We start from the raw sequence: 12,832 nt of genomic DNA, 5'->3' as shown, positions 1-12,832 counted from the left end.
GGGGGTGATAAACTGATGCCTTCACTCACACCAACATTGACCCCTTAACCATAAAAGGACTGAGCATTTCCCTGCATTTTCCTGCAGCATTATAGCTGTGACCTCTTTGGAACTTTGAGCGCTTCTGTGCCTGATCAGGAGCCACCTGTGAACCGTGACAGGTGAGAAGAGCTCCTCTCACTCATCCCTGTCCAAGAGACTGGGTGAGGATTCCTGGGGCAGAGAAAAGTACTGGAGTGAGGAGGAGGGAGGGAGAAATGCAATAATCTTCCCACTTTAGAAAGGAGCAGCTGGAAAGGTTCAAGGGCAAATGATTTTCTATGTGGCCCTTGCTCAACATCTTGGGTGTGCTGAACAAGCTACTGCAGTAAAGGTGCTTCTGGGGCTGGAGATCCTAGAAAGCATTTCGAGAGCTGCCATTTTCACTTTTCAACTCTGTTAATGCACACATAATCCAGAATTTTTGCTGTTTATTATTTTAACAAGAATAGTGCTAATAAACTACCTCCTTTTTAGCTTTTGCCTGAGAAATGCACATAAAACTATGCTAAAAATTACAATTTAAAGCCAGGAAAGATGCATTCCACAGGGATCACTCATAAAAGACCTTATGAAAATAGCATTTGGATACCAGAGGTTTCAATCAAAAATGAAATCTTCTGCAGGGTCTCTCCCCAGGGGAAAACTTTTTAATTTTTACTAATAATGTTTACATCAGAAGATTAATAATGTGGACCCACACGCCATTGTATCTCATTGGTTTCCTAACTATGAACAAAAATAAATTAACAATAATCTCCATGTGCCTGTTTTTCCTAGCATAAAAAAATGCTGGCTTGATGCTTTAAAAAGGAAGAAGCCTCTGATTGACTTAACCTAAGTGCCTGCTGTTGGCAGGAGCTACTTCCCAATGCTGAGTGTGAAGATGATTCGGCCCAGGAAGCGGTCACTGTTCAGGTCGTTGATAATTCCTTCCCCATTCAGACTGCACTGAATGGGGACCAAGTAATTCTTCTGCACATCTATAAAGTGCATAGCCACCAGTGGGGAGGTGTAGTTGACCTGGAAAGGAGGGGGATTTAAGTGTAATTGTTGAGGGAGCAGAAAAGAATGCAGGGCTTTTATGTTCAGTAAAATAATTCGTAAATGGTTCATGGTTCCAGGCATCTGAGAGTGTCTGCCTGATGTCCATCAGGGTCCCTCAGGATGCTGCAGCTGAGCCTTTCTGCAGCTGAGCCTGTGTCTGTGCCTTAGCAAGATGGGATCACTACACATTGCCTCTTGGGGTCATTGTCCACGACAACACCAGACAATGGGACTCTCAAATGCTTTTTGCTGTCCTAAAAGACACACACACTCACACACACTCACACACACACACAGAGTTACACACACTCTTACACACACAGTTACACACTCACACACACACACACAGTTTGTCAGACACAGAAACAGAGCACAGTAATCCCAGTGTCCGTGGCCTCTGTCCCTGCCCACATCTGCCCAAAATAGCCCGAAAGCACATCTGGACCCTGTGCAGCAGCTCCTGCCCTCTCATTCCCAAGGAGGCATAACAGAGATTCCAGACCCTTACTTACATGGGTGAACTTGCCGTAGTAGGGATAATACATGAGGTCAAACGTCCCGTTCCCAGGGTAGAAGTCCACTGACCTGAGGTGACTCTCGTTGCCTTTCTGTGATCAGAAAAAAACCAGAGGCACATGCGCACACACACATAGGACATGGACACAAAATATAGCTCCCTTCAGAGCTTGTCTCAGAGCAAATGTCCCTTGCCAGCCCCCGGCTGAGCTCAGCTGTGCTGTGTTTGCAGTGAACCAGTCACTGCCCTGCTTCCAGCTAGAGAAAAGTGGAGCTATGGAGGCATGGGCAGGATTACAGTTTGCTGCCTGTTGATTCCCTACTGTGCCTTTGCTCTCTAAGGGTGTGATCCAGCAGCTGCCTGAGCAGTGGGAGCCCTTCCTTCACCCCATTGCTGTTGGCTTTCAGGGTGCCCCCAAGGCCTGAGGGTGCTGTGGAGCTACTGGAGATGGATATGAGCTGTTCCTACATCTTCCCACTGAGCTCCAGGCTCTAGCTGGGACCTGGCACCCAGCTCCACAGGCTGCCCCAGGGTGGTGCCCGTGAGGCTGCAGGAGCACCGTGGGTAGCAGGAGACAGGTGACCTCTGTCCCTCTCAGCAGTCTGGCCTCCAGTTGTGCCCAGACACATGGGCAGTGCTGGGTCCTGTGAGTGTTTGGGGCTAAAATGAGGACAAATTGTGCCAGCTGTGAGGTCCATCAGGAGGAGACATTTGGCCTTGTACCCACCTCGCTGCCGAGCACAGAGGAAAGCAGTACCTGCACTTTGCAGTCCACACTCACGGGGACCCCAGCACCAGGGCGGTAGCCTATGATCTGCAAAAGCAAAAAACATCCATGCTTGCATGAAACTAAGTGCCAAGCACGTGCTGCCTCCCTTCTCCAGGGCTTAAACCTTTCTGGGTGCCAGTCACATTGCTCAAGACAGGAACTGTGTGTCCCTGCAGCAGGGTCTGCCACCCCACACAGTGCAACCTGCCCATGGCTGAGTGCCAGTTTGCTGCCTGAGAGCAGGGGCAGAACAGAGAATACACAGAGTCCAGACTCCTGGAGTGACCAGAGTCTCTTCCCCACACAGTTCACATCCCCTCCATGCTTATTTTCCCAGCAGTGAGCACTGAACCACCATGCTATTAGACTTCAAATAAATTAAATTCTAAGAAAACTCCCATTGTAAAGCAGCTGGGATCTGGGGTGTTCCCCTAAAGCTCAGTTCCTCATGAAGAAGGGCCTGGCAGAAGACCCTCTGAGTACTAATGCCTCAGCAAATCGAATGGAGCAAGTTTTATAGTGTTTCTTTTTTATGTTTTCTAATAGATATGGCCAGCAGGTTTGGGGATTCTAGTTCCCTTTTTCCCTGGGCCTGTGAAGTGAAGGAGTTTCAGTCCCTGTGTGGTCTTCATCACACTGGGATGCCCTAAAGGAAGGAATTAAAACAAGCAGTTTTCTCTGTACCCGGTTCATCTTCAGCAAGATGCAGGGCTGGCCTTTAGAGTAGCCAAATGTTGGGTCCTCGATGCCAGAGCAGTTCTGCAGCAGCGAGCGCTTGAACTGGCAGGCCTTCTTCTCCTCACTGTCATTTCCCCCTTGGATGAAGTACTGTCCCGGGACACACTCAATATTCTTCTCCTCCTGAACTTTGTCATCATAAGCTGGTGGGGACCAAGAGACATGTTAAAATCCCCCAAGACCTGCACAGATCCAAATTCTCAGAGGACAGCCACGTTAGGAAGTCATATCTGGAAAGGCAAAGCTCCCTCCCACAGAAGCTCCCATGACCTTGTGAGCCTCCCTTTCTAGATGTGGCTTGTGAGATGCCCAGGAGGAGACCCCTGCACCGCATGCATGTATCCATGGATAAAAACAACTTCACCATGATTCCCAGGGTGACAAAGAGCTCACCTGCTAGGAAGTGGTGCATGTTGTCCACGTAGGGCTGCCACGTGTTGGGCTGGGAGACATTGAAGGCAATGGTGAACCCATTCAAGTGCGGTCTGATCATCACTCCTGAAGAAGGAGACAGACCCTGATAAAGCAAATGTAGGTGGACCAGCCATGGGCTTGGGCTGTGTGTTGCAGGGGCTGGTGCACCGCAACTGGACTTGGGGCCAGGCATAGGCATGAGAGAGGCAGCACCAGCTCACAAATCAACTCTCTCCTCAACCTACTGATCCCTCACCTTCATTTCACCCCTGGAGAACACCATGCACATCAAAACATCCCAGGAAACACTGGAGATATGGAGAGTCTCAGTGATGTGGGTTAGTGATGGGCTTGGGGTTGCATAGAGTGGCTGCAGGTCCCCTGTGTTCCCAGCTGTGTGGCCAGTTCCAGACAGGGAGCAGGGCAAGGGGCCCTTGTGTTCCCCACCAACACAAAAACATGGGGAAAATGCTGCATCTGACATAGGGAAAGGATTTTCTGAACATTCCCTTGCCAGAACTCCCCCAAATAGTAATGCATAAAAGCTACTCTTGATTTGCATTTTATTCTGAAGGCATGAAGTATAAAGGACCAGCAGCTGAAATGCATCAGCATCACCTACGAAATGCCTAAACTTGGATTTTACCTTGAGAATAATGATAACAGTAAACAGTGCAATTAGAATAACAATTAGTATCATCAGGGTGAATGCTTCCCATGGGGCTTTTTAAGACATCTGATCCTCTGCAGAGAACCTGCAGCTCTGCCAGTGCCCCGAGATGAGAACACCCTGTGTTAGGGAGGGCTGAGTGACTGTAGGAGTGCACAGCTCCAGCAGGGCTTTGCCTGAGGTCCTAGACATGCCATTTTGGTAGGACACTGATGGGCAGAGGTGCCCAAGGCCAGGCTGGCTGGGGTACATACCTGGCGGAGACACACGGTCCCGGAACCTGGGCGTGTAGGGGCTCAGCGTGAGTAGCATCACGTACAGGCAAAAGGCAAACATTCCCGCCAGGCACGTGTAGAAAATGAAGTAAAACAGTAAGATCAAGCCTGCAAAAGAGACAGGCATGTCACTGTTAAGGCAACCAGAGCACATCCCGTGGGATGTGTCCCACAGGGATGCACAGACGTGCTCAGCACGGCGTCCTCTGCAGCTCCGAGTCCATGGTGGAGGTGGGAGCTTGCACCCCCCGCCCTGCACACAGACCCTGGTGTTTCTGGGTGCAGGACTGTCAGCTGCTCCGAGGCCAGGGTAGCTGCTGTTTGGTTCTGTGTCCCTTTTGCTGCATGGCCCTTCCCAGAGCTGTATCAGGACCAGGTCTGTGTGTCCACCTGCCTCAGCTCTCTCTGACAGATGGACCCAACATTCCCTCTTGCCCTTCCCACTCCCTCCTGGCATGGTAACATGCAAAGGTACCCGGTGTCTTCAGCCAAACTTCTGATGGGGCTGTGGGGTGATGCTCCTGCCCTAATTCTTGTCCCCTGGGGCTGGGACTGAGCAAGCAGCATCACTCAGGGCTGCAGCACCACTGTCTGTTCCATAGCCCAGACATTCAGGGAATGGGTTTGTTTTTCCTCTGGACCAGGCTGATGGCTGAGGATGTCTCAAGAGGCCACAGCCTATGAATAAAATGCAGCAGCTCAGAAAGCAAAGTGAAGTCCTAACCCAAATATTTCCCAGGAGAAACGTCCCGGCAGCTTGGAGGGAGCCCTGGGAACACAGATGTGCACTCCTGCCGTGCTTCTGCCAGGGCCACCATGCTGGGAACCACTGTGGGACTGTGTCCTACTGAGGGCTAAGCCAGGGCAGATGGGACCACCACTACTGTTGGTGGCACAGAAGGGACAATGTCCAGCCCTGCCAGAGTCATGCTGTATGGTGCCTTTGCCCCAGCCTAGCAGAGCTGGAGCTGCTGCTGGAGCATCAAGTTGATGCTTGTTGGGACATCTTCCTGCTACCGCTCCATTTTTATGTTTCCTGCAGTGCAGCAGGGAGTGTTGTCACCAGCAGAGAGGGGGGTGCAGCCTTTCCCAGGAGCTGGGGCCTCCCGTGATGACCCTGTGGCCAGTTGTCTCCCTGCATTTTGTGAGTGCAAGTCCCCTGAGGCCCCCATCCCAGGGGACACCTTTAGAGCCAGCACAGGGGAGCAGCCCTAGGCTGGGCAAATTCCCTCCTCCTCACCCATGAGATGAGAGTGGGAAAGTTCAGCTCCACTCATCTCCCAATGCTCTCACTTTAAAATAAATTTTGATTTTCATAGTAGCTTCTTCTGCCCCCCTGTAGAGACATGTGAGCACATGTGTGTGCATCACGGGCACGTAGGTTCATGGGCAGGGGGGTCATATAGCAGAGCACGGTGATCCCAGGGAACAGGAGGATGCTGCACCCGCCCCAGTGCTGCTAGCACTGCCAGCAGTAGCCTGCTGGGGTCACACCCACACCAGACTGAGCAAATCCTCTCACAAGGATCTTCTCAGGACCCGGAAGAGCCTCCAGAAAACCAAACCCACATCACTAAGGACTGTCACCTTACTGCTCCCACACTTCGGTCTATGCCTTCCCATCCAGCAAAGAAGCAGAAAAACTGGTCTGCCTCTGTGGTCAGCAAAGGGCACAAGAGAGCAAACATGAATGTCAAGGTCTGTCCCAGACTCATGCTTACAGGTTTTCAGACTCCTCTCGTGCTGGTGGGCAGCTTCCTTTGTTTCTCCCAGCTGTAACCACAGGCTTTTGCAGGAGATGCAGAGCTCTTGGCAGGGGCATGGGAGGGCTGTGGGGCTTGTGGCACATTGCCAGTGCCAGCCAAGGGCTGCAAACACCGAGCAGCAGCCCCTAGTATTTCACAGCCTTACACTGATGGATGTGCAGGCAGCTCTGGATCAGGCTGGGATTTTCACTCTGCCAAGGGGGCTGTGTGCTGGCAGAACAGAGCTGCAAAGGTGGCTGGCACCATGTGTGCAGTGGCGCCTTGATTTTGGACCAAGCCTGCAGCAGTGCTCACCCCACAGGCTGCTCTCAACCACCTGGGGCCTCCAGACTCAGCAATAAATTTTGAAGGCCACATGGATGTGGATAAAGAAGACAGGGCACTCAGAACTGCCAAAGGTGGCACATCCCAGTCCACCAGCTCTGACAGCACTGTGGGTTCTGCTGTGGGCACCTGGTCACTGCCTGGGAAGCTGTAGGGTGACAGTGACAACCAGGCCTTCCTTTCCCTTTCTAGAGCCAGAGCTCATCCAGGCAGGGAGGGCTGCTGTGCCCCATGGGGTGCATCCTCCACTAAACGCCTGCCCCGCAGCCTGGGCACTCTTCCCCCACCAACCTGATGACCCCAAAGCCACTGTCCCAGGAGCCCCTGACTTACACAGGCAGGAGCAGGATTGCTGGTGGCAGCAAGGGTGCACAACTGCAGCAGACTGACCTGCAGCTCCCATGCTTGCTCAGGCTCTAAACCTCTTTGCGAGACATGATCTGGGCAGCCTGAATCTTTGCTTTCACATTCTCAGTCAACATTAACATCCAGACCAAGCATAACTTTTACATGGTTTTCTGCTTGTCCTCCTCACTAGTTATTGCTCTGGTTAGAAACACAACACTAAAAAAATGGGCAGGGGTGGTCAGTCCAAGCTATCAAGGACGTTCACAGGCACGTGAGTATGTTGTGAAGCAGAAAAGGCAACAATCCCCTAAAGTGGAGCTTGAGCAAGGACCTACCCCAGCTCTTGGCTGTTCTCCCCAGGCATGTTCTCTCCTCTGGGTTCCACAGGAATATCTTCATCTCCCCAGCCAGGTCTGCCCAGGTTTTGCTTCCCATGTCTTCCTTAGGCTGGTCCTTCTCTCTGTCAGGATCCTGGACCTTCTCCTCATGCTTATTTTCCTGGAAGAGTTACAGAACACAACCCCCACAGGCAAGCTGAACTTCTCATTGGCCAAAAATAAATGCAAAAGCACTTAATATCTGGAAATGTTTCAAATTTCCATTTTCCCATCATCACTCTTGAGTTAAAGAGAGGCAGTTTTGGCTGTTCTAACTTAAGATTGCTTAGAACCCAGCATCCATTTTTCCATGACATGCACGTCACTGCTGTCACACTGGGTACTTGTCTCCTTGTGCTGGCATTTACAGAAACTCATCTTTTTCCACCTGGGTGAACATGACCAAAGAAAACCTGTGATCTGGGAAGGCTGTGACTGTTCCCACGCTTCTGCAACATCTCTGAGCTCAAGTGCACATTCTCTGTGCTGCCACAGATGATAGAAGGCAGCAGTATTTAAGAGATCAACCAGCTTGTTTTTCTTGGCGTGTGAGCAAGTGTTTAGTCTTTGAAGAAATCCCTGTGTTGTTACTTTTTTTAATTACACTGAGTTCCAGGGAAAAGCATCTCCCCAGGTTGCACGAGTTTGTATTTTGCCCAAGGGGTGAAAACTTGTTTGTCCAGAACTCAGGAACACAAATCTATCTGTACCTGTGCCTAGGCAAGAGTCACTTGAGACACGGGGGCCGTCCTTAATTCCCCTTGAATCCGGGCAGGTCTCCAAAAACAGGCTGGTAGGAGAAGGTGCTGACCTTGCTTTCAGCTCGGGGCAGGGCTGGGCCAGGCACCACCGGGGAGAAAGGCGATGCTGTGATCCGGATGGATTCATCACCTCCCCGCATTTTAATGCAAACGCTGCTGCAGGGCTCAGCCGCTCCGAGCTGGGTCAGAGCCACGCTCGCCCGAGGCTGCTGTGCCTGCTCCAGGTGTGGATCCACAGCAGCTGCACTGCAGGATCGTCCCTGCATGTCTCCGCTGAGGGTGGTGGAAACCTGCCAGCCGCGGGCACCTGTTGGAGCCAGGACCCACAGACAAGATATTTGCAACCCGTAGGTTGCCCCGGGCGAGCGGGGCCGTGGCCGACAGCTTGGCGAAAGCCTTGCTTGGAAACTCCTTTGAACTGGGGCCGAGAAATTAAACTGCTCAGACACGCAAGTACTGCAAAACAGTGAGAATGGGGGGGGAGAACACTGATTCCGAAGCCTGAACGTGTCCCTCGGGGAGCCTAGGCAGACCCGTGGGGGTTGTAAGCCATCCCCATCCCACTGACTGCCCTGATGGGCTCTGAAGATCCCCGGTGGGGCTCTTCTGGGAGCACTCCTGCCTCAGAGCCCTGCTGCCAGAAAATGCCCACAGCTGCCTGTACAGCCAAGGCAGTGTTTGGCGCAGGTCCCACACCCCAGGCTGGAGCCCTTCCTGAGCCAGCTCCTGCACGGTCTGAGGTACAGGGTACACAGGGTACAGGGCACACAGGGTACAGGGCTGATGAAAGCAGCGGATTTTGGAGCGGGGAAACTGCAGCCCCAGCACGAGTCACCAGCAGGGACATGGGAGGGGAGGTGTGGGGGATCTACACTGCCAGGACACTCACGAGGGAGCAAGTGACCGACAAAAAGGGGGAAGAGGAGGTGTTCTTCCCCCTCTCCCCATTAAATAAAAGAGCCAGCTGCAGCTGTTCTGGAAACATTTCCTCAGGCTGCCCGAGTAGGGGGGACTGCCCAGATCCACAATGATGCTTAGTGCTGCATTGGGGAAAGCCCCTTGGATTTCATACAAGCTTCTACTGCAGGCAGTAAGAGCCCACACTCAGAAGCTGCTGCCAATGCTTAGAGCTGTGGGGGGACATGGGGACAGCCTCCCCCACCACGGGCTCTCACCCTGGGAACTCCACAGCTCTGCCCTGAAGGAGGCTTTTGCAAGGAGGGAAGTTTCCAGCTCTCCTGGCTCTATGCTCTGTGACCCTTCACTTGGTGAAGGGTCCTGTCCTGCTGACTGGGAAAGGCCACGAGAGCTCCATGGCAGCCTGGGGAGGCTGGGGAAGCCCCAAGCTCACCCCATGGGTCTCTGTGGGGCAGCTGGGCAGGATGGGATGATCCCACTACCAGGTCCCTGGCAGATGTATCTCAGCTAGGGAGCTAGGTCAGGTCTGGAATGAAGCACAGGTGGTTTATCTTTGCAGCCCAGGACAGAGATGATCTTGGAACAGTCCCTTGCACCTGGACTAGGGGCAGAAGGAGCAGCATGAGCTGGGGCAGGAGTGCAGTGGGGCAGGGAGAAGACAGAGCCATGTAAGGATGTGTTGGATCACTGGACAGCCCTGAGTTGCTGCCTGCTGTGACAGCTTGGGAAGCAAATCTGGGATTCATCTCTGGCAAAATCATTCTGTGCTGACTTGTGGGTGTCCTGGGGGAGGCCAGGAGCTTTCCCCCATTCTCACATCAGACCAGGTCAGCTCTCAATGTTGGATTCCTCCTGCTGAAATCCAGGTATACAGAGGGTCACCCTGCCCAGGTGTTCCTGTCCCTTTTAGTCCCCCTCACCACCCAGCACCACTGGCCAGACCTGCCACTGCCCTTTCCCCCCTCCCTGTACAAAGTGCTTTGCCTAAAGGACAAAGCAGCGTTTCCTAAAGCAAAGTAGTTATAAATTTATCAGCCACAAAGCAGGTCTTTGCAGCAGCTCCCACCTCACCTTGTGGAATGAGGCTAGCAGCCCCCCAAAACACTCACCACCTTCTGGTTGGGGCTCCTGAGTTGGTTCTCCATGCCCCTGGTGCTGGTGTCCATTCTTGGGTGGGAAACACAGAAAAATGTGAGTGTTAGCACAGCAGCACTGGCCCCATGTCATCCTGGCTCTCAGAGACTCACAGACAATAGCCCCCTCCCCAGCGCAGCTCGCCAGCCCTATAGCACCCCCTAAAACAGCAGCTATGCCAAGACTGTGGGGAACAACACTGCTTTCCCTCCCTACCCTGCCGAACCTTGCTGTTCAGGAGTGGATCAAAAAATAACTTGCTGTCCTAAAGGAGATGAGCTCAATGCAACAGGATCCTACCTCGAGTCCTCTGGCATCTGGCGCCCTTTGCAGCACCCTCACTGCATCCTGCCTCATACTTGAGAACCCATCACTGCCAGCCAACGCCCTACATGGGGAAGCCAGGCTCTTCCCCCAGGAGACCGTGTAGCTGTTAATAAACATTAACAAATCGCTGGGGTTTCCGATGGCCAGAAGTGTCGGTCAATGTGTGCTTGTCAGTCACAGCGGGGCCAGGGTTAATGGTTGCAAAATCTCTTTTGCAGTGAAAGGGGTAGTGAGAGGCGCAGGCAGGTCTATATTTATCCCCTCGAACGGAGACAGCAGCCAGGAGTTCACAGCATCGGTTTCCTTGTCCCAGGTTTAAGAGCTACCCACAGCCTTTCAGACAAAATCCAGAGGCACACCTTGTCGTGACACCCTGCAGACAGGGGCTGGGGAATGTCAGATTTTCCTCCATCAGTAAATTACAGGCACGAGATGATGCACTGGGGCATCCGGGGTGCGTGCTGGAATCCTGCTGCTGGAACAGCTCCAGCGGTGTGATGGCGGCGTGCGGGGCTGCCCACCCCTGGCTGTGTCCACGCAGCTCTCGAGGAACAGTGGGGCTCGTTTTACACGTCTGTCCCAGCAGGAGTGCGGCACGATCCACCTGCTCATTCTCTTGGCCCGTTTCCAGTGGGACCAGTGACCCTTCCTTTCGCAAGAGAGCCAGACCCTGCTCAAGGGTGGGGAAAGGCTGCCTTGCCCCAGGCTGGGACTTTGCCCGAAGGCACACGGACATCTGTCCCAGGCTCCCGCAGGGCTGCACGGTGCCGTCCCAGCAGGCAAAGCACCATTCCTCCCTTTCCTCTCCAGAGCATGGCTGAAAGCCGCTCACCGGCTGTGCTAATAAATGGGCGCAGCGGGAAACAAAGAGGTCTGGCAGCTGCCCCGGGCTGCTCAGACTTGGCCGGGGCTGCCGCTCGCCTGCTGCTCGGTGCCGGTGCCGGTGCCGGTGCCTGTGCCTGTGCTTGCCCGCAGCCAGCCCGCCGGCAGGAGGGCACGCCGGCAGCTGTGCCCACAGCTGGATCACCGGGCCAGGCTGGCGCCGTGGGGCAAGGGATGTCTTGCAGAAGCTCGGGAGCTGGGATGGGATACAGGGATTTAACATGGCATGGGCAATTGTAGGGCACCAACACCTCCTCGGGAGCACATGTGCCCTGTGCTGCTGCACAGCCCAGCTCTGGCACGGGACGGAGGAGGGAGCTGAGACCTGTCTCCTCCATCACAGGGTGATGGGCAACTGAGCAGGAGGGGACCAGTGTCAGCCCCTCTGTCACAGGCAGTGAGCTCAGGGCTCCTCTAGTTCATCCGCGGTAAATAACTGCTTTTTTCTCTGGAGGTGATGTGTTCTTTGTCATTAATTGATCTGGGCATTTTTAACTTGCCTCTTGCATTGCTGTCGGTGTACACTTTCCCTCTTCTCCTGGGAGAAGCTGGTCATTAGGCTCTTATCCAGTAGAAGTGTGGGGTTTTAAAAGCAGAGATAGGATTAGTTTCTTTTAACTTGATAAAATATGCTTGAAATAATTACATGATTTGTACTTAGCATCTCTCAGCCGAGAGCATTAGAGTGATTTATAAGCAATTATGAAGCCTGCTGGGAAGATGCTTTTATTCCCATTTTGCAGACAGGATGAGGAAAACAGAGGTTGAGGGCCTGTTCTTGCTCCTTGGCCATGGACACGGAGATTGCTGTCTCCATGGAACAGGGCACAGGCAGCAACAGGCATTGCCACCGGAGCGGAGATCTCAGAGCGCTGAGAAATAAAACACTGGGCCGGTGGCCGTGACGGGGTGGCTGCCCGGGACTGTCACCTGCACCTCAGGGAGGAGGGAGATGGGGAGAACGGGGCAACAGAGAGATGCCAGGGAGATTTTGGCGAAGGACAGAATGTCCTGGAGCAGCTGGACTGGAGGAGGGTGGGAGCTGCTGAAGGCAAAGGGATGGAGAAATATGGGGAGAGAGGAGGGGAGCCCCTCTGGCCGAGCTGCCGGTGAGTGCGCCGAGACCTCGCAGAGGCGGGACAGTAGCTCTGTCCTCTCTGGAGACGGGGCGGGAGCTCCGTCCCCCCCTCCCCAAGCCCCCCTGGGGAAAGGCCTCTGCGCTGGTTCCAGCGAGATGGCCCCGGCGCCAAACAGCCACTTTGGACAGAGCTGCACATCCCTCCCTCCCACGGAGCCGGGGCAGCCGCGGGCGGAGCGGAGCGGAGGCGCAGGCGCGGCGGGGCCGGTGCCGGGGCTGTGCCGCCGCCGTGGCCCGGCGGGCTGCGGCGGGAGCGGCGGCAGCATGCGGCAGTCCCTGACTCAGCAGCGCCCGGCCGGCGTGGCCCTGCCCGACTCCGTGGGTGAGTGCCGGACCGGGGGGGATCCCGCCGGCCCGGGGGACGCGCCGCGGGGCCGTGCGGGGCGCT

General features: G+C 54.1%; 2 protein-coding genes across 5 annotated transcripts in view; one reads left to right on the top strand and one right to left on the bottom strand.

Moving 5' to 3' along the window:
• Positions 1–650: 650 nt before the first annotated feature.
• The window catches only part of ATP1B4 (ATPase Na+/K+ transporting family member beta 4), a 12,860-nt gene continuing 678 nt past the window's right edge, over positions 651–12,832 (bottom strand). The window contains exons 1-9 of one of the 3 annotated variants that reach the window (XM_042028348.1): positions 10,398–10,500; positions 10,073–10,130; positions 7,243–7,405; positions 4,449–4,577; positions 3,504–3,608; positions 3,057–3,253; positions 2,361–2,417; positions 1,599–1,694; positions 651–1,062 (exon numbers count right to left, since the gene is read on the bottom strand). In XM_042028348.1, coding sequence (XP_041884282.1) covers positions 901–1,062; positions 1,599–1,694; positions 2,361–2,417; positions 3,057–3,253; positions 3,504–3,608; positions 4,449–4,577; positions 7,243–7,405; positions 10,073–10,130; positions 10,398–10,414 — 984 coding nt within the window. In that variant the 5' untranslated portion in view covers positions 10,415–10,500 and the 3' untranslated portion in view covers positions 651–900. Of the gene's footprint in view, positions 1,063–1,598; positions 1,695–2,360; positions 2,418–3,056; positions 3,254–3,503; positions 3,609–4,448; positions 4,578–7,242; positions 7,406–10,072; positions 10,131–10,323; positions 10,342–10,397; positions 10,501–12,832 lie in introns of those variants that run through there. The other 2 variants (XM_042028362.1, XM_042028355.1) reach the window with 2 other exon arrangements.
• The window catches only part of TMEM255A (transmembrane protein 255A), a 26,257-nt gene continuing 26,030 nt past the window's right edge, over positions 12,606–12,832 (top strand). For both annotated transcript variants that reach the window (XM_042028335.1, XM_042028326.1), the window contains exon 1: positions 12,606–12,766. In XM_042028335.1, the coding sequence (XP_041884269.1) occupies positions 12,709–12,766 (58 nt within the window). In that variant the 5' untranslated portion in view covers positions 12,606–12,708. The remainder of the gene's footprint in view (positions 12,767–12,832) is intronic.

Source organism: Corvus kubaryi, unplaced genomic scaffold, assembly GCF_017639235.1.
Source record: "Corvus kubaryi isolate FWS band 111438036 unplaced genomic scaffold, C.kubaryi_AGA036_p1.0 130, whole genome shotgun sequence".
Taxonomy (NCBI): Eukaryota; Metazoa; Chordata; class Aves; order Passeriformes; family Corvidae; genus Corvus; species Corvus kubaryi.
The sequence above is the reverse complement of the archived record's forward strand: the minus strand, read 5'-3'. Positions and strand labels throughout refer to the sequence as shown.